At 43.2% G+C, this 21,990-nt stretch overlaps 1 protein-coding gene across 1 annotated transcript in view; it reads right to left on the bottom strand.

Annotated features, from left to right (window-relative positions):
• The window catches only part of LOC139579455 (interferon-induced very large GTPase 1-like), a 57,590-nt gene that overhangs the window by 25,819 nt on the left and 9,781 nt on the right, over positions 1-21,990 (bottom strand). Inside the window, exons 3-6 of the mRNA XM_071408136.1 lie at positions 19,857-20,154; positions 17,276-17,321; positions 16,814-17,080; positions 13,788-14,057 (exon numbers count right to left, since the gene is read on the bottom strand). Coding sequence (XP_071264237.1) covers positions 13,788-14,057; positions 16,814-17,080; positions 17,276-17,321; positions 19,857-20,154 — 881 coding nt within the window. The remainder of the gene's footprint in view (positions 1-13,787; positions 14,058-16,813; positions 17,081-17,275; positions 17,322-19,856; positions 20,155-21,990) is intronic.

Below are 21,990 nucleotides of genomic sequence, written 5' to 3'. Positions count from 1 at the left end.
TCTGTCCCGAGCCATTAGAGCCGCCCGTCTGTCCCGAGCCATCAGAGCCGTTCGTCAGTCAGGAGCTGCTAGAGCCATTCGTCAGACAGGATCTGCCAGAGCCGCCAACCAGACAGGATCTTCCAGAGCCGCCAACCAGACAGGATCTGCCAGAGCCGCCAACCAGACAGGATCTGCCAGAGCCGCCAACCAGACAGGATCTGCCAGAGCCGCCAACCAGACAGGATCTGCCAGAACCGCCAACCAGACAGGATCTGCCAGAGCCGCCAGCAAGCCATGAGCGTCCAGAGCCGTCAGCCAGCCATGAGCGTCCAGAGCCGTCAGCCTGCCATGAGCGTCCAGAGCCGTCAGCCTGCCATGAGCGTCCAGAGCCGTCAGCCAGCCATGAGCGTCCAGAGCCGTCAGCCAGCCATGAGCAGCCAGAGTCGCCAGCCAGCCATGAGCAGCCAGAGTCGCCAGCCAGCCATGAGCAGCCAGAGTCGCCAGCCAGCCATGAGCAGCCAGAGTCGCCAGCCAGCCATGAGCAGCCAGAGTCGCCAGCCAGCCATGAGCAGCCAGAGTCGCCAGCCATGAGCAGCCAGAGTCGCCAGCCAGCCAGGATCTTCCGAAGCCGCCAGCCAGCCAGGATCTACCAGAGACACTGAAGCGGATATTGACAATGGTGGAGTGGGGGCCACGTCCCGCACCCGAGCCGCCGCCATATTAAGGCCCACCCCGGACCCTCCCTTTATTTGTCAGGTTTTGCGGCCGGAGTCCGCACCTTTTGGGGGGGGTACTGTCACGCCCTGGCCTTAGTATTATTTGTTTTCTTTATTATTTTAGTTAGGTCAGGGTGTGACATGGGGTATGTGTGTGTTTTGGGTGATTATATGGTATAGGGGGTGTTGGTTGTAGTGTATGGGTTTGTGTTGAGTGTATGTGTCTAGGTATGTCTATGGTTGAGTGTAGGTGTTTAGGAAAGTCTATGGTTGCCTGATTTGGTTCTCAATCAGAGACAGCTGGTTATGGTTGTCTCTGATTGGGAGCCATATTTAAGGTAGCCATAGGCTTTAGGTGTTTGTGGGTAATTGTCTATGTTGAACGTTTGTAGCCTGTGTGTGTGTGCACTACGTTTATAGCTTTACGGTCGTTTGTTTGTTTTGTTAGTTTTTGTAAGAGTGTTTCTTTTCGTGTTACGTCTTCAAAATAAAAGGAAGATGTATTCATATCCCGCTGCGCCTTGGTCCGTCTCTCCTCCACACGATCGTGACAATATGGGGCGTTGGTGACAAAACGGATGGCACTGTGATATACTGCATCCAATTTATTGAGTAGGGTATTGGAGGCTATTTTGTAAATGACATCGCTGAAGTCGAGGATCGGTAGGATGGACAGTTTTACAAGGGTATGTTTGGAAGCATGAGTGAAGGATGCTTCTTTGCGAAATAGGCAATTCTAGATTTAACTTTGGATTGGAGATGTTTGATGTGAGTCTGGAAGGAGAGTTTACAGTCTAACCAGACACCTAGGTATTTGTAGTTGTCCACATTAGAGGTCGACCGATTATGATTTTTCAACGCCGATACCAATTATTGGGGGACAAAAAAAGCCAATACCGATTAATCGGCTGATAAAAAAAATATATACAGTGGGGAGAACAAGTATTTGATACACTGACAATTTTGCAGGTTTTCCTACTTACAAAGCATGTAGAGGTCTGTAATTTTTATCATAGGTTCAACTGTGAGAGACGGAATCTAAAAAAAATCCAGAAAATCCAGAAAATCACATTGTATGATTTTTAAGTAATTAATTTGCATTTTATTGCATGACATAAGTATTTGATACATCAGATAAGCAGAACTTAATATTTGGTACAGAAACCTTTGTTTGCAATTACAGAGATCATATGTTTCCTGTAGTTCTTGACCAGGTTTGCACACACTGCAGCAGGGATTTTGGCCCACTCCTCCATACAGACCTTCTCCAGATCCTTCAGGTTTCGGGGCTGTCGCTGGGCAATACGGACTTTCAGCTCCCTCCAAATATATTCTATTGGGTTCATGTCTGGAGACTGGCTAGGCCACTTTATTTCATATTCTAAGTCAGAACCATTCAGAGTAGTGATGTAGGACGGGCGGGCGGGTGCAGGCAGCGATCGGTTGAAGAGCATGCATTAAGTTTTACTTGTATTTAAGAGCAATTGGAGGCCACGGAAGGAGAGTTGTAAGGCATTGAAGCTCGTCTGGAGGGTTAACACAGTGTCCAAAGAATATGAAAGCTGGTGGTTCCTTTTAACACAAGTCTTCAATATTCCCAGGTAAGGAGTTTTAGGTTGTAGTTATTATAGGACTATTTCTCTCTATACCATTTGTTTTTCATATACCTTTGACTATTGGATGTTCTTATAGGCAGTTTAGTATTGCCAGCCTAATCTCGGGAGGATAGGCTTGAAGTCATAAACAGCTCAATGCTTGAAGCACAGTGAAGAGCAGCTGGCAAACGCAGTAAAGTTGTAACGGCTTTCTTCTGTGGACGAAGGATCGGACCAAAGCGCAGCGTGGTTAGTGTTCATCATGTTTAATTAAAGCCAATAAACGTGAACACTACAAAATACAAAACAACAAAATGTGAAAAACCTAAACAGTTCTGTCTGGTGCAGACACACAAAGCCATGAAGACAACCACCCACCAAAACCCAACACAAAACAGGCTACCTAAATATGGTTCCCAATCAGAGACAATGACTAACACCTGCCTCTGATTGAGAACCATATCAGGCCAAACATAGAAACGGGAAAACTAGACACACAACATAGAATGCCCACTCAGCTCACGTCCTGACCAACACTAAAACAAAGAAAACACAAAAGAATTATGGTCAGAACGTGACAAAAGTGCTGTTTGAATGAATGCTTACGAGCCTGCTGCTGCCTACCACCGCTCAGTCAGACTGCTCTATCAAATCATAGACTTAATTATAATATAATAACACACAGAAATACGAGCCTTCGGTCATTAATATGGTCAAATCCGGAAATAATAATTTCGAAAACAAAACGTTTATTCTTTCAGTGAAATACGGAACCGTTCCGTATTTTATCTAACGGGTGGCATCCATAAGTCTAAATATTGCTGTTAGATTGCACAACCTTCAATGTTATGTCATAATTACGTAAAATTCTGGCAAATTAGTTTGCAATGAGCCAGGCGGCCCAAACTGCTGCATATACCCTAACTGTGTGCAATGAATGCAAGAGAAGTGACACAATTTCCCTAGTGTCACGCCCTGACCATAGAGAGCCTTTTATTCTCTATGTTGGTTAGGTCACAGTGTGACTAGGGTGGGTAATCTAGGTTGTTATTTTCTATGTTGACCTTGTATGGTTCCCAATCAGAGGCAGCTGTTTATCGTTGTCTCTGATTGGGGATCAAATTTAGGCAGCACCCCATTTTGCTTTGTGGGATCTTGTTTCTGTGTAGTTGCCTGTGAACACTCCATGACTTCACGTTCGCGTATTCTTTATTGTTTTTTGTGAGTTTCATTTGATTAAACATGTGGAACTCTACGTACGCTGCGCCTTGGTCCGTTAATAAATTAGACGATCGTGACAGAAGATCCCACCACACCAGGACCAAACAGCGTGCCAAGGAGGAGAAGGTATCCTGGGCTTGGGAGGAGATAAAGGAGGTGAAGACATCCTGGACTTGGGAAGAAATTATGGCAGGAGACGAAAGCCTTCCTTGGAAACAGACGCAAGGAGAGAAGGGAGGACAGCAACGACGCCGGGGTTCGCGGCCAGAAGGAAAGCCCAAAGGACAGCCCCCAAAATGTTTTGGGGAGGCACAAGGGGTGGTCGGCGGAGCCGGGGGGTGAACCAGAGCAAGTCAGGGAATTGAAGGAGGACCTCGATGAGAGATTCCGGGGAGGGGTGGTGGCGATGAGAGTGCTGCAGCGCGGGCATGCTGAGGAGCGTGACACCAGTCCGGTGTCATCTGCACCGGTTTCACGCATCTGGCCTCGCCAGTCCGGTACATCCTGTGTCTCCTCCATGTACTCGCCCTGAAGTGTGTGTCACCGTTCAGGTACAATTTGTGCAGGTCCTACGCACCAGGTCTCCAGTGCGCCTCCACAGCCCAGTACGTCCTGTGCCAGCTCCCCGCACTCGCCGTGCGAAGTGTGTCATCGTTCCGGTACAATTTTTGCCAGTTCTACGCACCAGGTCTCCAGTGCACCTCCACAGCCCAGTACGTCCTGTGCCAGCTCCCCGCACTCGCCGTGCGGAGTGTGTCATCTGTCCGGGACAATTTGTGCCGGCTCTGCGCACCAGAACTCCAGTACGCCTCCACAGTTCGGCACGTCCTGTGCCTGCTCCTTGCACTCGCCCTGAAGTGCGTGTCACCAGTCCGGTGCAACCTGTGCTGGTCCCATGCATCGGGCCTCCAGTGCGCCTCCCCAGTCCGGCAACGGTTCACAGTCCAGAGCTCCCGGCGACGGTCCCCAGTCCAGGCACGGCGTCCAGTCCAGCTCCAAGGCCTTCATCTGCACCGTTGCCCAGTCCAGGCATGGCGTCCCGTCCCGATCCAAGGCCGGAGCCTTCCCCTGCGCCAATGCCCAGTCTAAGCACGGCGTCCAGTCCAGCTCCAGAGTCTTCTTCTGCGCCGGTGCCCAGTCCAGGCACGGCATCCTGTCCTGCCCCATGGCAGGAGCCTTCCTCTGCGCCGGTGCCCAGTCCAGGCATGGCGTCCAGTCCCGCTCCATGGCAGGAGCCTTCCTCTGCGCCGATGTCCAGTCCAGGCACGGCGTCCAGTCCCGCTCCAAGGCCGGAGCCTTCCTCTGCGCCGGTGCCCAGTCCGGGTGCGGCGTTCAACCCAGCTCCATGGCCGGGGCCCTTCTCTGCGCCGAGGCCCAGTCCGGGCACGGCGTTCTACCCGGCTCCATGGCCAGACCCGTGGTCTGGGCGGGGGAAAAGTCCCGCACCAGAGCCGCTACCGATGCTCGGGACAATTTGTGCCGGCGGAGTGGGTACTTCGCCCCGCACCGGAGCCGCCACCGACACTAGATGCCCACCCGGACCCTCCCCCATAGAGTCAGGATTTGCGGCCGGAGTCCGCACCTTTGGGGGGGTACTGTCACGCCCTGACCATAGAGAGCCTTTTATTCTCTATGTTGGTTAGGTCAGGGTGTGACTAGGGTGGGTAATCTAGGTTGTTATTTTCTATGTTGGCCTGGTATGGTTCCCAATCAGAGGCAGCTGTTTATCGTTGTCATATTTAGGCAGCCATTTCCTTGTGGGATCTTGCTTTGTGGGATCTTGTTTCTGTATAGTTGCCTGTGAGCACTGCTTGAGCTTCACGTTTCGTTTGCCATTTATTGTTTTGTGAATTTCACTAATAAAGATGTGGAACCCAGATCAAGCTGCACGTTGGTCCGAGTATGCTTCTAGTTCGTATGACGAGCGTGACACCTTGTTTAATATTGACTGCTAACCTGAATTTCTTTTAACTAAATATTGATTTTAAGAAAGGCATTGATGTTTATGGTTAGGTACATTCGTGCAACGATTGTGCATATTTCGCAAATGCGCTTTTGTTAAATCATCCCCCGTTTGGCAAAGTTGGCTGTCTTTGTTAGGAAGAAATAGTCTCCACACAGTTCGCAACGAGCCAGGCGGCCCAAACTGCTGCATATACCCTGACTCTGTTACACAGAACGCAAAAGAAGTGACGCAATTTCCCTAGTTAAAAGAAATTCATGTTAGCAGGCAATATTAACTAAATATGCAGGTTTAAAAATATATACTTGTGTATTGATTTTAAGAAAGGCGTTGATGTTTATGGTTAGGTACACATTGGTGCAACGACAGGGCTTTTTTCGCGAATGAGCTTGTTAAATCACCCGTTTGGCGAAGTAGGCTATGATTCAATGATAAATTAACAGGCACAGCATTGATTATATGCAATGCAGGACAAGCTAGATAAACTAGTAATATCATCAACCATGTGTAGTTAACTAGTGATTATGTTAAGATTGATTGTTTTACGTTTAATGCTAGCTAGCACCTTACTTTGCCTGCACTCGCATAACAGGTAGTCAGCCTGCCACGCAGTCTCCTCGTGGAGTGCAATGTGATCGGTGTCCAAAAATGGCGATTACCGATTGTTATGAAAACTTGAAATCGGCCATTCCGATTAATCGGTTGACCTCTACTTGTAAGTAGCATTTCACGTTAAGGTTTACACCTGTTGTATTGTTTGTTAACGGCTTGTAAGTAAGCATTTCACGTTAAGGTTTACACCTGTTGTATTGTTTGTTAAGGGCTTGTAAGTAAGCATTTCACGTTAAGGTTTACTGTAACGTCTTGACCAGAGTTATTATGTGTTTTGCTTGTTTAGTGTTGGTCAGGACGTGAGCTGGGGGGGAATTCTATGTTGTGTGTCTAGTTTGTCTGTTTCTATGTCCAGCCTAATATGGTTCTCAATCAGAGGCAGATGGTAATCGTTGTCCCTGATTGAGAATCATATATAGGAGGCTTGTTTTGTGTTGGGATTTTGTGGGTGTTTGTTTCCTGTCTCTGTGGTTGTCTGCACCAGATAGGTCTGTCTCGGTTTTTGCACATTTTGTTATTTTGTATGTTGTTTGTAGTGTTTCACTTGTTCTTTTATTAAACATGTTGAACACTAGCCGCGCTGCACTTTGGTCCTCTCCTTCACCTATGGAAGAAAGCCGTTACATTTACACCTGTTGTATTGTTTGTTAAGGGCTTGTAAGTAAGCATTTCACGTTAAGGTCTACACCTGTTGTATTCGGCACATGACAAATATAATTAGGCTGATTAGATAGTACAGGTGGTTATACGTATCTACTGTTTAGTTGCAGTTCTGGGGGTTTGTTAGTATACTGTATGTTGTGTTATGCTATGTGATGGTATGTGATGCTTTGTGATGCTATGTGATGGTATGTGATGCTATGTGATGCTATGTGATGCTATGTGATGGTATGTGATGCTATGTGATGGTATGTCATGGCTAAGCTGCAGCATTCAGTGTACTCTCTGTACGATGTCTTCTGTTATATCACCATGCATTCTTTTCCATTACAAATGTCCATCAGCTAAGTGCAGCCTTTCTTTATCATGGTCCAATAGAAGGGATTCAGATCATTGTGTAGTCTGCTCAGGATCCATCTCTCTGCTAATCTCATGGCCTATAGAAAAGCAAACAACATGCACATCAAAGAGTATCTCTCCTCTCTCAGTAGCACAAGTTTGAGTCCAAATTAATGCAACAGCATTGTGTTTACATTCTGCTTTTCCAGAGGCGGTCCATATGATAGCTTTTATGGTTTCTTCAGCCGGAAATGCACAAAATGTTCCTTCCCTTTAAGCATGAGCTCTTAAATTCTGTTTGCATTATGGACACTTGCATGTTAACCGTACTATCGTACACCCCTAGGTAAAATAATTAGCATGGAACATCAGTCGTCATCACTAGAACTAACACTGCTTTGTCCTCTCATGTTATGCTACCTGCATGCTGAGCATCTGTTCAACATTGATGCTAGCAACCAATGACAATATACTGGAACTCATCACGGCTCTAGTTCCTTCGTCAACGCTGCTGGCTAGCTCTGAGCTATGGGCCACCCAATTCTGCATTGACGCTGATCCTGCTTCTCATTTGGTCCCAGTTTCACCCACGATGGGAGCGTGATCCTCTGCTGTTACAAAGTTACATTTGATTGATTCTGAGATTCTGGAGCTACATGACTTCCTGCGATATTGCTATATGATCATGATTGTGTCATCCCCGAGGTCCAGTAGCTAGGTTACATATGTAGCATTTTCTTGGATATCAAGATGACAGCTAAATCCGGAGACCTAGGACCAGGAAATAAAGGCTATCTAGAGCTGGTATAAGCGGTTGGCTGTGAATACCCTCTCCAGCTATTAACTGATGCCGATTGCTTAGGTTCTGCTCACTACAGTGTTGGCTGGATAGGGGGCGGCAGGCAGCCTAGCGGTTAGAGCGTTGGGCCAGTAAACAAAAGGATGGTGGATCGAATCCCTGAGCTGACAAGGTCAAAATCTGTCGTTCTGCCCCTGAACGAGACAGTTAACCCACTGTTCCTAGGCCGTCATTGTAAATAAGAATTTGTTCTTAACTGACTTGCCTAGTTAAATTAAATAAAATAGAACATGATGTTAAGGCCCATCACTGTACACTTTGTCACCACACACGCAGCTGCAATTCTAGTAAAGCGATGACATACATATGGTATGCTGTTCTAACAATGCTGCTATAGTATAACATGCAAACACTTCACACAGCAGGAATATATACAGTACCAGAGTGCCAGAGAGAGAAATAGAAGGTTTTTGCACATCAGATTTATCTCTTAGACCTGGCTACAGATCTTATCTGAGCAGACACTGTTACTAGGCCGTAAATCAAAGTGCACAAGCAACAGATAGGATTTGGCCGTTCTGGAACCTATAGAAACGTGGCAATGGTGCCCTTTACTAGAGCAGTACCATGTAAGGCTATACATTGCAGTGGTAACGTTAACATACAAACAATATAAAGTTGCTGATACACATACTTAGTAGGCAGAAATTATAATGACTGTAACACTTGTAAAAAAAATTGTAATGATAGCACGGGGTACACACAAACAATGCTAGCATTAACTGGAAGCTAGCTAAATTATATTACGAACATATCTTACAATTACTATGCTGCTTCCTGACGCTCTCGTAGTCCATTTGGGATAGAATGACAGGAGGGCTAGCTCGGAACTGCTGAAATTAAAGAACTGATTCTAGCTCTGAAAGACTCCAAAAAGAAGCCGATTATTTCAAGCCCTGGGCCATCGCTCTGCCGCAAAATCAAGATTCAGCAGGCTACTGGCATTGCACATCTGACTAAAAGACTACTGTAGACCTGTTGGCATAACTTTTATAGGTAACTTCGACACCTTTTGGAAACAGCAGATGCTCTACAGGAATGACCATCAGAATCATCTTAGTGCCTGGGCCCTGTCCTCGTAATTCAAGAGCGTGTTGAGACAATGACTTATCAGAGACCCAAGCCCTGCTCAGATAATCTCTACCATTGTGTCACCGAGCTGTCATAATGCTGCTGCAAATGTACATTTTCCCAGGTGTGTTGTCAATCATAATGTAAGTAACTTAATTTTATCCTACAGCTACTGTCAGCAGAGTTATACTGTTAACACAGATGGTTTGCCCTAGTAGAAAGTCCACTGTGAGCAGTTCACCCTGCACTATCAGCTCAAATAAATACCATTGTCAGGTCTTCTCCCAGTAAAGCAATAAAAAACTATCAAGCAACCCAGGAAGGCACTAAAAGTAGCCTACATTAACATATGTATCCTAAGAAACAAGGTTAATGAAATTGATAACTTGCTAGAACCAAAAGCATTTATATACTGGCTAATTTTATACTTCATATATTAAAATTTGATTTGATTTATCTCTGAAACTCACTTAGATAATTCCTTTGAAGATACAGTGGTAGCAATATATGTTTATAACATCTACATAAGACACAGAAATGTCAATGGGAGAGGTGTTGCTGTTTACACTGAGTGTATAAAACATTAAGAACACTTTCCTAATATTCAGGTCCACCCCCTTTTGCCCTCAGAACAGCCTCAATTTGTTGGGTGACAGACTCTACAAGGTGTCGAAAGCATTCCACAGGGATGCTGGCCCAGGCTGACTCCAATGCTTCCCACAGTTGTGTCAAGTTGGCTGGTAGTGGATCTCTACACTGAATAGTTAATTCCATCTCATTGGATTGAGATCTGGTGACTGGGCAGGCCGCTGTAGTAAGCTGAATTCACCGTCATGTTTGTGGAAAGATTCCTGGACAATTCTAGCCTTGTGACATGGGGCATTATCCTGCTGAAAAAATCTATTTGCAGATGAATACACTGCTGCCATGAAGGGATGCACCTGATCGGCAGTGACGTTCAGATGTCCTGTGGCATTCAATTGCTGCTTCACTTTTCTCAAGGGGCACAATCTGTGTCATGAAAACACAGCCCACACCGTCACACCACAACGATCCTGCAATGTTGACACGTGGCATGATGGATGTACGTCCTTATGTGGTTTTCTCCATACCCTGGTCCTACCATCAGCGTGACACAGCAGGAACCAGGCAATGTTTTTTAAACTCTCCAGTGTCCAGTGCTTTGGTTCCTTAGCCCAGTGCAACCGCAGTTTCTTGTTTTTTGCTGAAAGAAGTGTTACTCTGTAAGGTCGTCGGCTGCCATACCCCAATCGTGTCAAGGTACGACAAGTTGTGCATTCTTTATGGGTCTTTGGGCACCAACGTTGTACTGGACTGTCAGTTGACTAACTGTAGCCCGTCTGTTGCTCTGCACAATGTGTCAGCCTTCTTTGTCCTCTTTCATCAATGACCCTTTTTTGACCACTGACCTGCCGTTGGCTGGATGTCCTTTAGGTGGGACCATTCTTGATACACAAGGAAAACTGTTGAGCGTGAAAAACCCAAAAGCTTTGCAGTTCTTGACACACTCAAACCGGTACGCCTGACACCTACTACCCCGTTCAAAGGCACTTCAATCTTTTGTCTTGCCCATTCACCCTCTGAATGGCACAATGTCTCAATTGTTTTGAGGCTTAAAAATCATTCTTTAACCTGTCTCCCCTTCATCTACACTGATTGAAGTGGATTTGACATCAATACGGGATCACAGCTTTCACCTGGATTCACCTGGTCAGTTTGTCATGGAAAGAGCAGGTGTTCCTAATGTTTATAAACTCAGTGTATATCCAGAGTCATATTCCTGTAGAGCTTAGAGAGGATCTCATGTCAAATGTTGTTGAAGTAATATGGCTACCGGTTCACCTGCCTCACTTAAAACCTATTCTTGTGGGAAGTTTCTATAGACCACCAAGTGCTAACAGTAAGTAAGTAAGTAATATGTGTGAAATTCTTAATAATGTACAGTATGTGATATGAACAGAGATGTATATTTTCTGTGTGACCTAAATATTGACTGGCTTTCATCAAACTGTCCACTCAAGAAAAAGCTTCTAGCTGTAACAAGTGCCTCCAACCTGGTTCAGGTTATTAATCACCCTACCAGGGTATTTACAAACAGCACAGGAATTAAATCATCAACATGTATTGATCACATCTTACTAATGCTGCAGAAATCTGCTCTAAAGCAGAATCCAAAATCTATCGGTTTTTCACAAACATTTTTACGAACGGCCTAAAAACTATTATGACCCTTACAAGCACGATTGTGTTCTTCATTTTGCTCTAGGACCCGCACAAGTGTTGTGGAACTCATCTGAAGGTAACCCATAGAAACTAATGGAAGTATGGAGGTAGTTTTGTGGAGAAAAAATATATTAACATGGATTTCATGAGCTTTCTTATATTTCTAGATATAGGACAGACACATTTATGAATGTGTTATCCAATGTGAAATTCTATATTTTATCAAATAATTGTAAAATATTTTTTGGGGGGGATACCTAAACGGGTTGTAAAATGTTTAATCAAATAGCTACATGATCCATGGTATGACCATCTGAAAACACACCCCACACCTGTCTATATACAGTTGAAGTCGGAAGTTTACATACACTTAGGTTGGAGTCATTAAAACTTGTTTTTCAACCACTCCACAAATTTCTTGTTAACAAACTATAGTTTTGGAAAGTCGGTTAGGACATCTACTTTGTGCATGACACAAGTAATTTTTCCAATAATTGTTTACAGACAGATTAGTTCACTTATAATTCACTGTATCACAATTCCAGTGGGTCAGAAGTTAACATGCACTAAGTTGACTGTGCCTTTAAACAGCTTGGAAAATTCCAGAAAATGATGTCATGGCTTTAGAAGCTTCTGATAGGCTAATTGACATCATTTGAGTCAATTGGAGGTGTTTATACTTGTTGGGTTTATACTTTAGTTTGTGATCATTTTCTTCAATGTTTCCACCCTGAAGGATTTTTTCCTGAGAGTTCACAACCAGAAATAACTCTGCTTTTATGATTTTGCCTTCCAAAACCTTGAGATCTGCCTCAAAATCATCAATGAAAATGTAAACTGCAGCTGATGTTTGACACAGAAAGGAGAACTGTGTTTCAAAGGACTTGATGTCTCCTCTGAGATTGGCAACAGACACAGGCTTAGTGAACATGTCTATGTTTCTGTTCCCACATGGAAAGTACCAGCTGATTTCAACCAGACCATCTGAGATTTGCAGAGGGACATTGTCACATTCTTGAGGATAGACGGACCAAGGCGCAGTGTGTGTAGAGTTCCACATCTTTAAATAAAGCGAAACTTCCAAACAAATCAATAAACCAACAACGAAACCGTGACATCAGTGGTGCTACATGCACATACACAAAAACAATATCCCACAAACACAGGTGGGAAAAGGCTACCTAAATATGATCCCCAATTAGAGGCAACGATTACCAGCTGCCTCTAATTGGGAACCACACAAAACACCAACACAGAAAATTAGAACTAGAACACCCCCTAGTCACGCCCTGACCTACTACACCATAGAGAACTAAGGGCTCTCTATGGTCAGGGCGTGACAGACATTGCCACATTCCATAGCATGATGAACAAATGTGTCATGATACTGTTGATGGTTACTAAGCAATTTGTTCAAAATCTGAGATAAGCTACTCTCTCCTAGTCTAATAAAAGACATCATAGGAATATCAGAGACAATAATTCTGTCCTCCACAAAAGCATTTGTGTCCATTTGGGAAGAGGGTCTAAACTTCCTCACTATGTCCCTCAATGCCCACGGGGCAGCAGCGTAGCCAAGTGGTTAGAGTGTTGGACTAGTAACTGAAAGGTTGCAAGTTCAAATCCATGAGCTGACAGATACAGATACATATAGACGGACCAAGGCGCAGTGTGTGTAGAGTTCCACATCTTTAAATAAAGCGAAACTGTCTGCCCCTGAACAAGACAGTTAACCCACTGTTCCTAGGCCGTCATTGAAAATAAGAATTTGTTCTTACCTTGCCTAGTTAAATATAAATAAAAAAACAGCATCAAAGTGATTTGTTTTGTGTCATAGTTCAGCAGCAGAAGAGGAACAGCAAACTGACACATGGACATTTTCTGGACCATTTCCTGCTGCAGGAAACTATCTGAACACAGAAACAGAGCAGTAATCAGGTCCAGTGGATTAATCTTATTGCTGTTTTCAGAGTCACTTTCCAGATTAGCAAAACTGTCTACTCCCTGAAATGAAACTTCTGCATCAGTGGACATACATTTGACACTCCTAGCATCTACATTTGCCATCATTCATTTTTTAAGGAAGGCCCCTGGAAGTGACTGCATAGTGGTAAGAGGTTCATCTGATGTAGTATCAGCATTTATCTCAAGGACAGTACTTAACGTCAGCTTGTTTTCATAATGATATTCTAGTCCAGCCTTTGACAACACCTTATTGAGACAATATACTGTAAAAATAAAGAAAGACCAGGAAACAGCAAAGTCACTATTAGGAATGGAAAAATGCATGAACTCACATGTTTAAAAAATATAGACTGTATATTTGTTGATTTCAGCACCAAAATGCATGATGAGATCTGGGGAATTCACCATCAAATATTTATCATCAGGGAAGATACTGGACCTTTACATCCCATACTGACACATTCATTATGATTAGTTCACTTACATTAGAGCCATTATGATAACTAGTTAAAGTTTAACTTTGACACCAGACATAATACTTAAGTAGGGTATTTTCTTACCTGTGGTGAGGGTTGTTGACACCAGTTGACTTTTCTTTCCATTTTCCAGCACAGTGCAGACAGTGACAGAGTACTGAGTACCACGTTGCAGGTCAGAGAGAGTGATGCTGGGTGAAGACGTGGTAGTGATGTGTGGTTCTGTCCCTGGACACTGGTAGGAGATCTGGTAATGATGTTGGGTTTGGTCCAACCCTGGTGGCTGGTTCCAGCTCACAGCAGCTGATGTGGCGTCCACTGAGTCAACATTCAGCTGGTCTGGAGCAGGGGGTACTAAAGGAAAATACATTATTGTCAGGCTACAGTTTAACTCCAGAGACATATTACAGGAGTGTTATAAGCTTTGGGGTTTTGCTCAATTTTGTTTTCGAGGTTGGTTCTGTTTCCTCGTTAGTCAGTCGTTAGTTTCACCTGTGCTGGCACAGGGGATATGAGCGTCTGACCCAGTGCTCCATTTGGCATGAGAGACGTTGGAAGTTCTTGACCACGGTTTAGCTCTTACTCTTTGAGTGTGATAAAAACAAAGTATTTTATTCTGTGTTCTCCCCTTTGATTTGCTCCAATTGCTTTTAGCTCCATAATATAAGTTGGCGTGGGTTTTTATTTTGGTTTGCCTTTTCTCAGGGAACTTAAGTGGGCACTTATGGAGGGGTCTTTTAGGACACAGATTCTTGTTGCTAGTCAACTTTCAGGGAACACACCATGGTTGTCTGAGAACCCCTCCTAAAACCCCACCTGTATCATTCTGGTTGTTCAGGGATTATTTCTTAGTTCCCTATTTCTATTGAGCAACAATATTATTGGTTTTCTTATTGGGGAAGGTAACTAAATTGGGGCAAGTCCGGGATATTGTTTTCCATGAGTATGATAGTCACTCTAACCACCTACTCTGAAACTCTACTGTGCCCAGAGATTTGAGTTTTCAAAACTTTTGTGGTAGAATTTTTTTTAAATACTTTTGTGGTAGAATTTGTGTTACTGACAACCACTCAGAGGCTGGTGAAATCTGTGAAAAAGTGCACACAGTCTAATAAACAAAACAGATGGACTTTGATTTGGGAGCATTTGTGGGGAACCCTACTTGGGAGTTACTTGATAAATGTATGAAGACAAATCTTCTCATTGCAAAGCATTATGACATCAAAGTGGTACATGTCTATCCAAAAACAGTAGTTAGAGTTAATTGGTACTGCTTTGGTGGAGGAGGAAATCCTCCCAGAGAGGAAGGATGATGAAAAGGGTCCTATAGGTGGTACAATACACCCCGTAGACTTGCAACTGCTAGAGGTAGAACTAAAGGCAAAATGGGTGCAACAGAAATTAGAGCTTGAGCACATGGAAAGGGAAAGAAAATGTGAAACTGAGGCAGCTCAATCCTTCCCTTTGGAGGATGTTTTGCCCTTTGTCTGACACTTCAGAAACTGGTTACAGGGTTTGTACAAGGTGTGGAGATGGGGTGCATGTAAGTTCCTTTGTATAATGTGGAACTAGAGTTTGATCTTGTTTCTGGTTCCGTTATCGTTGGAGTGAGGCCTAGCCTACCGATGAAGGGGGTTTCATTCATTTTGGGCAACGATTTTAAGGAAGTGAAGGTTGTGCCAAATCCTGTAATTTGTAACCCAGAGTAGAAGAACCTGATGGGTTATCAGAAAAGGAGCCATGAGTGAGAAAAAAAAGGTTTTGCTGAGATACGTTGAGATGAGTTTGATAAAGTTTAAAGGGTTAATTTGACAGAGATGGTGTGCTGATGAGGAAATGTGCCACTTTCTGGGCAAGACGATTGGCCCAGTGTATCTGAAATTGTCATTCTAGTTACACTTCTACAAGCGATACTGAGGTTGGCTCACGATGGTAGTATGGCAGCCCATCTTTGGATCAACAAGACGTATGACTATATCTTGCGTAACTTCTTCTGGTCTGGTCTGAAACAGGATGTTGTGGTGTTCTGTAAATCCTGTTACGTTTGCCAGCGGAAGGGTAAACCGAACAAAGTTGTATTGGTTGCACTTTTGCAGCCTTTTCCTGCTTTTGACTAACCTTACAGCAGGGTTCTGCAGGACTGTTTTGGTCCTTTGCCCAAAACAAAGAGATACACAACTCCCTCTCGGATAATGGCTGAACTATGGCTCTTTTAGCCCCCAAGAGGCCAACATCTTGCTAGGTGTTTGACTAAGATTGCTATAGTATATTATTAAGAAGAGGTTCTACTTTAAAAACTATTTGCTTGCTCGCTTCACTTTAAAAAAATGTATTGGTTTAACAGTTAATATAATGTGTTCAGCCTTACGGGGGAAAGGTAAAATAAGGCCAGGGCTTTTGATATGGGAAGAAATAAGCTAAAAACAGGACAGAAGCAACAAAGCAAATTTGATTTGTAATGTAGCAACATCTCTCTAGTTACTGGTAAAGAGATATCTCTCTAGTTACTGGTAAAGAGATATCTCTCTAGTTACTGGTAAAGAGATGATGAGCTGTAATTGGGGGATGATCTCTTACTAGTGCAGACTGTTGTAGAGACAGATTCACTCTGTTCCCCATTGCTCAGCACAGTTGTAACACTAACAGTGTACTCTGTGCCAGGTTGCAGGTTTGAAAGTGTTTTGTGGCAGTTGTCAGTATTGGCTCTGTTCCTGGGCTGCAGTAGGATATGGACTTTCTCCATCTCTTCAGCCTTGATCCAGCTGAGATTGAAGAGGTCTCTTCCAAAAGGAACATCTTTAAATCTGGGTGCTATGAGCACTGTAATAAAACCTATACTTGTTTAGAAGAGATGGGCTGTTTTTGACAGAGTCACAAAATGTCTCTAGGAATGAATGAATTATGTAGTCTGCAGGTAGGTAATGATTTAGTGATGGATGTGGATGAGAGGTAGTCTTGTGGTTAAGCGTGTTGGGCCACTAAACGAAAGGTCGCTGGTTTGAATCCCTGAGCTGACTCGGAAGGCACTTAACCCTAATTGCTCAGGATAAGAGTGTCTGCTAAATGACTAAAATGTAGTCTGAATAAAAACACAAGTTATCCTACTGTACCTGCGGATAGGGATGCTGAGACACATCTGCTTTGTCTTCCATCTTCTCCCTCTGTAGCCACGTTGAACTGGTACTTTTCACCAGGTTTGAGTCTGCTTATTTCAACTTCATGAACATTTTTCACCCCTAGACTGCATGGTTCCACGTCGCAACCCCAGGTCACTCTGAACTTCTGTGGTCCCTTCAGCCCTTCAGGAGGACCCCAGCTCAGAGACACAGAGTCTGACGTCAGCAACAGAACCTGGATGTCACCAGGAGGGGGCAGCACTGGTGAAGGTATAACGGGTGATTGAAAAATAGACTTCAGTGACATTACAAACACACATTTGTACTATTGATACCAGCAGTTAAAGGACAACAATTGACGTCTTACAAAATGTATTCTACAAAATTGAGATTTCAATTAAATAATATTGTTTGAGTCAGTTTATTCTGTTTCCACATACTGTATACTACACATACCATCATCTGAGGCCAGCGTTTTGTGTTGGTCTCCAAAACTCTTAGGCTGTGAAAACAAAATAAGAATTTGTAATTTCTTTAAAAACAAATTATTAAGACCTGCCTAAACAAAATGATGATGGTGTAGTTCACCCAAATGACAAAATGATATATTGTTTTCCTTACCCTCTAATCAGTCCATGGAAAAGGTATGACAGCAGTCAATGCTTTGGTTTAGCTTCATTGGCACTGTTGACACATGCTAACATTTTAGCAATTGTTGTACACATCTCATTAAAGTCATGGGACACACATTAGCCTTGTTCACACATCATGTTCAAATCATCTACAAGTGACCTTGTTGAGCTTCACAATCAATTTTAGATACAGTACTTTTGGATGATTTGGACATGATACACGTAAAATGCTAATATCGGTCCCATGACTTGAATTGGATTTGAGCCACAAATGCGAAAAAACACTTGCATGTGGAAACAGTGCCAGGAAAACTAAACCAAAGCATGGATTGATGTCATACTTTCAAATAACGGAAGACATATTTCAGTTTAATGCGTTCAGTTGTACAACTGACTAGTTATCCCCTTTCCCATGTAATTTGGGATAGCAATAAAACCAGATTGAAAAACAGATCAAATAACCCCTTACAACAGGAACTGTGAAGAGACAGACATTCTATATTTTGTTTTGTATTGTATTATGTCTGTCACGTTATTTAATTGTAACATAAATATAGTGCAATATATACTACTTTGTGTTTTGCTTCCTGTTTGGACCCCAGGAAGAGTAGCCACTGCCTCAGCAGCAGATAATTGCAGATCCTAATCAGAACTAATAAAATACTAAGACCTTCATAACACAGCCAAAGGATTATTGTTGCCGTAGCACATATGAAATGTTTTTATTAGGCTGTTAGAATGTTGACGGCCCAAACTGGGATGCCTCGAGTCCCAACGGTTCTAGTGTTAATTAAGGAGCCTTCAGACATGTACTGGCACTGGAACTGCACTGTACAACCCCGAAAGAAAAGAGAACCCCAGTAGTTACCTGTCTTCCAGATTAACCACAGTAGTTACCTGTCTTCCTGATTAACCACAGTAGCTACCTGTCTTCCTGATAAACCCCAGTAGCTACCTGTCTTCCAGATTAACCCCAGTAGTTACCTGTCTTCTAGATTAACCACAGTAGTTACCTGGCTTCCAGATTAACCACAGTAGTTACCTGGCTTCCTGATTAACCCCAGTAGTTACCTGGCTTCCAGATTAACCCCAGTAGTTACCTGGCTTCCCGATTAACCCCAGTAGTTGCCTGTCTTCCTGATTAACCCCAGTAGTTACCTGTCTACCAGATTAACCCCAGTAGCTACCTGTCTTCCAGATTAACCCCAGTAGTTACCTGTCTTCCAGATTAACCCCAGTAGTTACTTGTCTTCCCGATTAACCCCAGTAGTTACCTGTCTTCCTGATTAACCCCAGTAGTTACCTGTCTTCCAGATAAACCCCAGTAGTTACCTGTCTTCCAGATTAACCCCAGTAGTTGCCTGTCTTCCTGATTAACCACAGTAGTTACCTGGCTTCCAGATTAACCACAGTAGTTGCCTGTCTTCCTGATTAACCCCAGTAGTTACCTGTCTTCCAGATTAACCCCAGTAGCTACCTGTCTTCCAGATTAACCCCAGTAGTTACCTGTCTACCAGATTAACCCCAGTAGCTACCTGTCTTCCAGATTAACCCCAGTAGTTACCTGTCTTCCAGATTAACCCCAGTAGTTACTTGTCTTCCCGATTAACCCCAGTAGTTACCTGTCTTCCTGATTAACCCCAGTAGTTACCTGTCTTCCAGATAAACCCCAGTAGTTACCTGTCTTCCAGATTAACCCCAGTAGTTGCCTGTCTTCCTGATTAACCCCAGTAGTTACCTGTCTTCCAGATTAACCCCAGTAGCTACCTGTCTTCCAGATTAACCCCAGTAGTTACCTGTCTTCCAGATAAACCCCAGTAGTTACCTGTCTTCCAGATTAACCCCAGTAGTTGCCTGTCTTCCAGATTAACCCCAGTAGTTACCTGTCTTCCAGATTAACCCCAGTAGCTACCTGTCTTCCAGATTAACCCCAGTAGTTACCTGTCTTCCAGATTAACCCCAGTAGCTACCTGTCTTCCAGATTAACCCCAGTAGCTACCTGTCTTCCAGATTAACCCCAGTAGTTACCTGTCTTCCAGATAAACCCCAGTAGTTACCTGTTTTCCCGATTAACCCCAGTAGTTACCTGTCTTCCAGATTAACCACAGTAGTTACCTGTCTTCCAGATTAACCCCAGTAGCTACCTGTCTTCCAGATTAACCCCAGTAGCTACCTGTCTTCCTGATTAACCCCAGTAGTTACCTGTCTTCCAGATAAACCCCAGTAGTTACCTGTCTTCCAGATTAACCCCAGTAGTTGCCTGTCTTCCAGATTAACCCCAGTAGTTACCTGTCTTCCAGATTAACCCCAGTAGCTACCTGTCTTCCAGATTAACCCCAGTAGCTACCTGTCTTCCAGATTAACCCCAGTAGCTACCTGTCTTCCAGATTAACCCCAGTAGTTACCTGTCTTCCTGCTTTCTTTATCTGATGGAGGGTGGTATCATGTCCATTGTGGTTTGTCTCTGCACACTGACTACAGATCAGCATCTGGTCTGTCCTGCAGAACACGTCCAGAGGACTGTAGTCATGTTGGCAGAGTTTTTGCACCAGGTCTCCAGTCACATCCACCAGTGTGTGTCTCTTTAGTTTAGGTATTGTATAGTGCTGTCTGATGTGGGTCTCACAGTAGGACACACTGCAGGTCTGACAGAACTTCACAGCTTGGACCTCAGAGCAGATATCACAGGGTACCTCTCCTGGCCTGATGGGAATTGGGAATAACAGTTATTAAATACATTGATCAAAAGAACCTCATCCATTCAGAAGCTCCAGGTGGTATCTGATTTTAAGTACCTTGGCATCATACTTGATTCCAACCTCTCTTTTAAAAAGCATGTGAAAAAGGTCATTCAGATAACCAAATTCAACCAAGCTAATTTCCGATTTATACGAAATTGTTTGACTACAGAGGTAGCAAAACTGTACTTAAAATCTATGATACTCCCCCACTTAAAATACTGCTTGACTAGTTGGGCCCAAGCTTGCTGAACAACATTAAAACCTATTCAGTCTGTCTACAAACAGGCTCTCAAAGTGCTTGATAGGAAGCCCAATAGCCATCATCACTGTTACATCCTCAGAAAGCATGAGCTCCTGAGTTGGGAAAATCTTGTGCAATACACCGACGCATGTCTTGTATTCAAGATCCTAAATGGCCTGGCTCCCCCTCCACTCAGTATTTTTGTTAAACAGAAAACCCAAATATATGGCAGCAGATCCACAAGGTCTGCCATGAGAGGTGACTGTATAGTTCCCTTAAGGAAAAGCACCTTTAGTAAATCCGCTTTCTCTGTGAGAGCTTCCCATGTCTGGAACACACTGCCATCAGACACACAACTGTACCACCTATCACACTTTCACAAAATGCATGAAGACATGGCTAAAGGTCAATCAGATTTGTGATCATAATCCCTAGCTGTGTATTGCCGCTTTCCATGTTGTCTGTAGCTTGTGAGGTGTGGAAACACTTTGTTGCTTTTATGAATTTTGTCTTGCTGCTTTTTGTTCTATGTTGCTCTGTCTGTATGCTACGTCTTGTTTGTCCTATGTTGCTCTGTCTGTATGCTATGTCTTGCTTGTCCTATGTTGCTCTGCGTGTGCTCACTGCTCAATGATTGTCTATACTGTAATTGTTTTTAATAACCTGCCCAGGGACTGCGGTTGAAAATTAGCCGTCTGGCTAAAACCGGCACTTTTACTGAAACGTTGATTAATGTGTACTGTCCCTGTAAAAATACAAATAAACTCAACTCAAACTCAAACACATAATGGCCTGATAATATAACACATGGTAACCTACCTATAACTATCTGTTATCATGATAATATAACACATGGTAACCTACCTATAACTATCTGTTATCATGATAATATAACACATGGTAACCTACCTATAACTATCTGTTATCATGATAATATAACACATGGTAACCTACCTATAACTATCTGTTATCATGATAATATAACACATGGTAACCTACCTATAACTATCTGTTATCATGATAATATAACACATGGTAACCTACCTATAACTATCTGTTATCATGATAATATAACACATGGTAACCTACCTATAACTATCTGTTATCATGATAATATAACACATGGTAACCTACCTATAACTATCTGTTATCATGATAATACAACACATGGTAACCTACCTATAACTCTATGCTATCATGATAATATAACACATGGTAACCTACCTATAACTATCTGTTATCATGATAATATAACACATGGTAACCTACCTATAACTATCTGTTATCATGATAATATAACACATGGTAACCTACCTATAACTATCTGTTATCATGATAATATACCACATGGTAACCTACCTATCTGTTATCATGATAATATAACACATGGTAACCTACCTATAACTATCTGTTATCATGATAACATACCACATGGTAACCTACCTATCTGTTATCATGATAATATAACACATGGTAACCTTCCTATAACTATCTGTTATCATGATAATATAACACATGGTAACCTACCTATAACTATCTGTTATCATGATAATATAA

This window comes from Salvelinus alpinus, chromosome 6 (assembly GCF_045679555.1).
Source record: "Salvelinus alpinus chromosome 6, SLU_Salpinus.1, whole genome shotgun sequence".
NCBI lineage: Eukaryota > Metazoa > Chordata > Actinopteri > Salmoniformes > Salmonidae > Salvelinus > Salvelinus alpinus.
The sequence above is the reverse complement of the archived record's forward strand: the minus strand, read 5'-3'. Positions and strand labels throughout refer to the sequence as shown.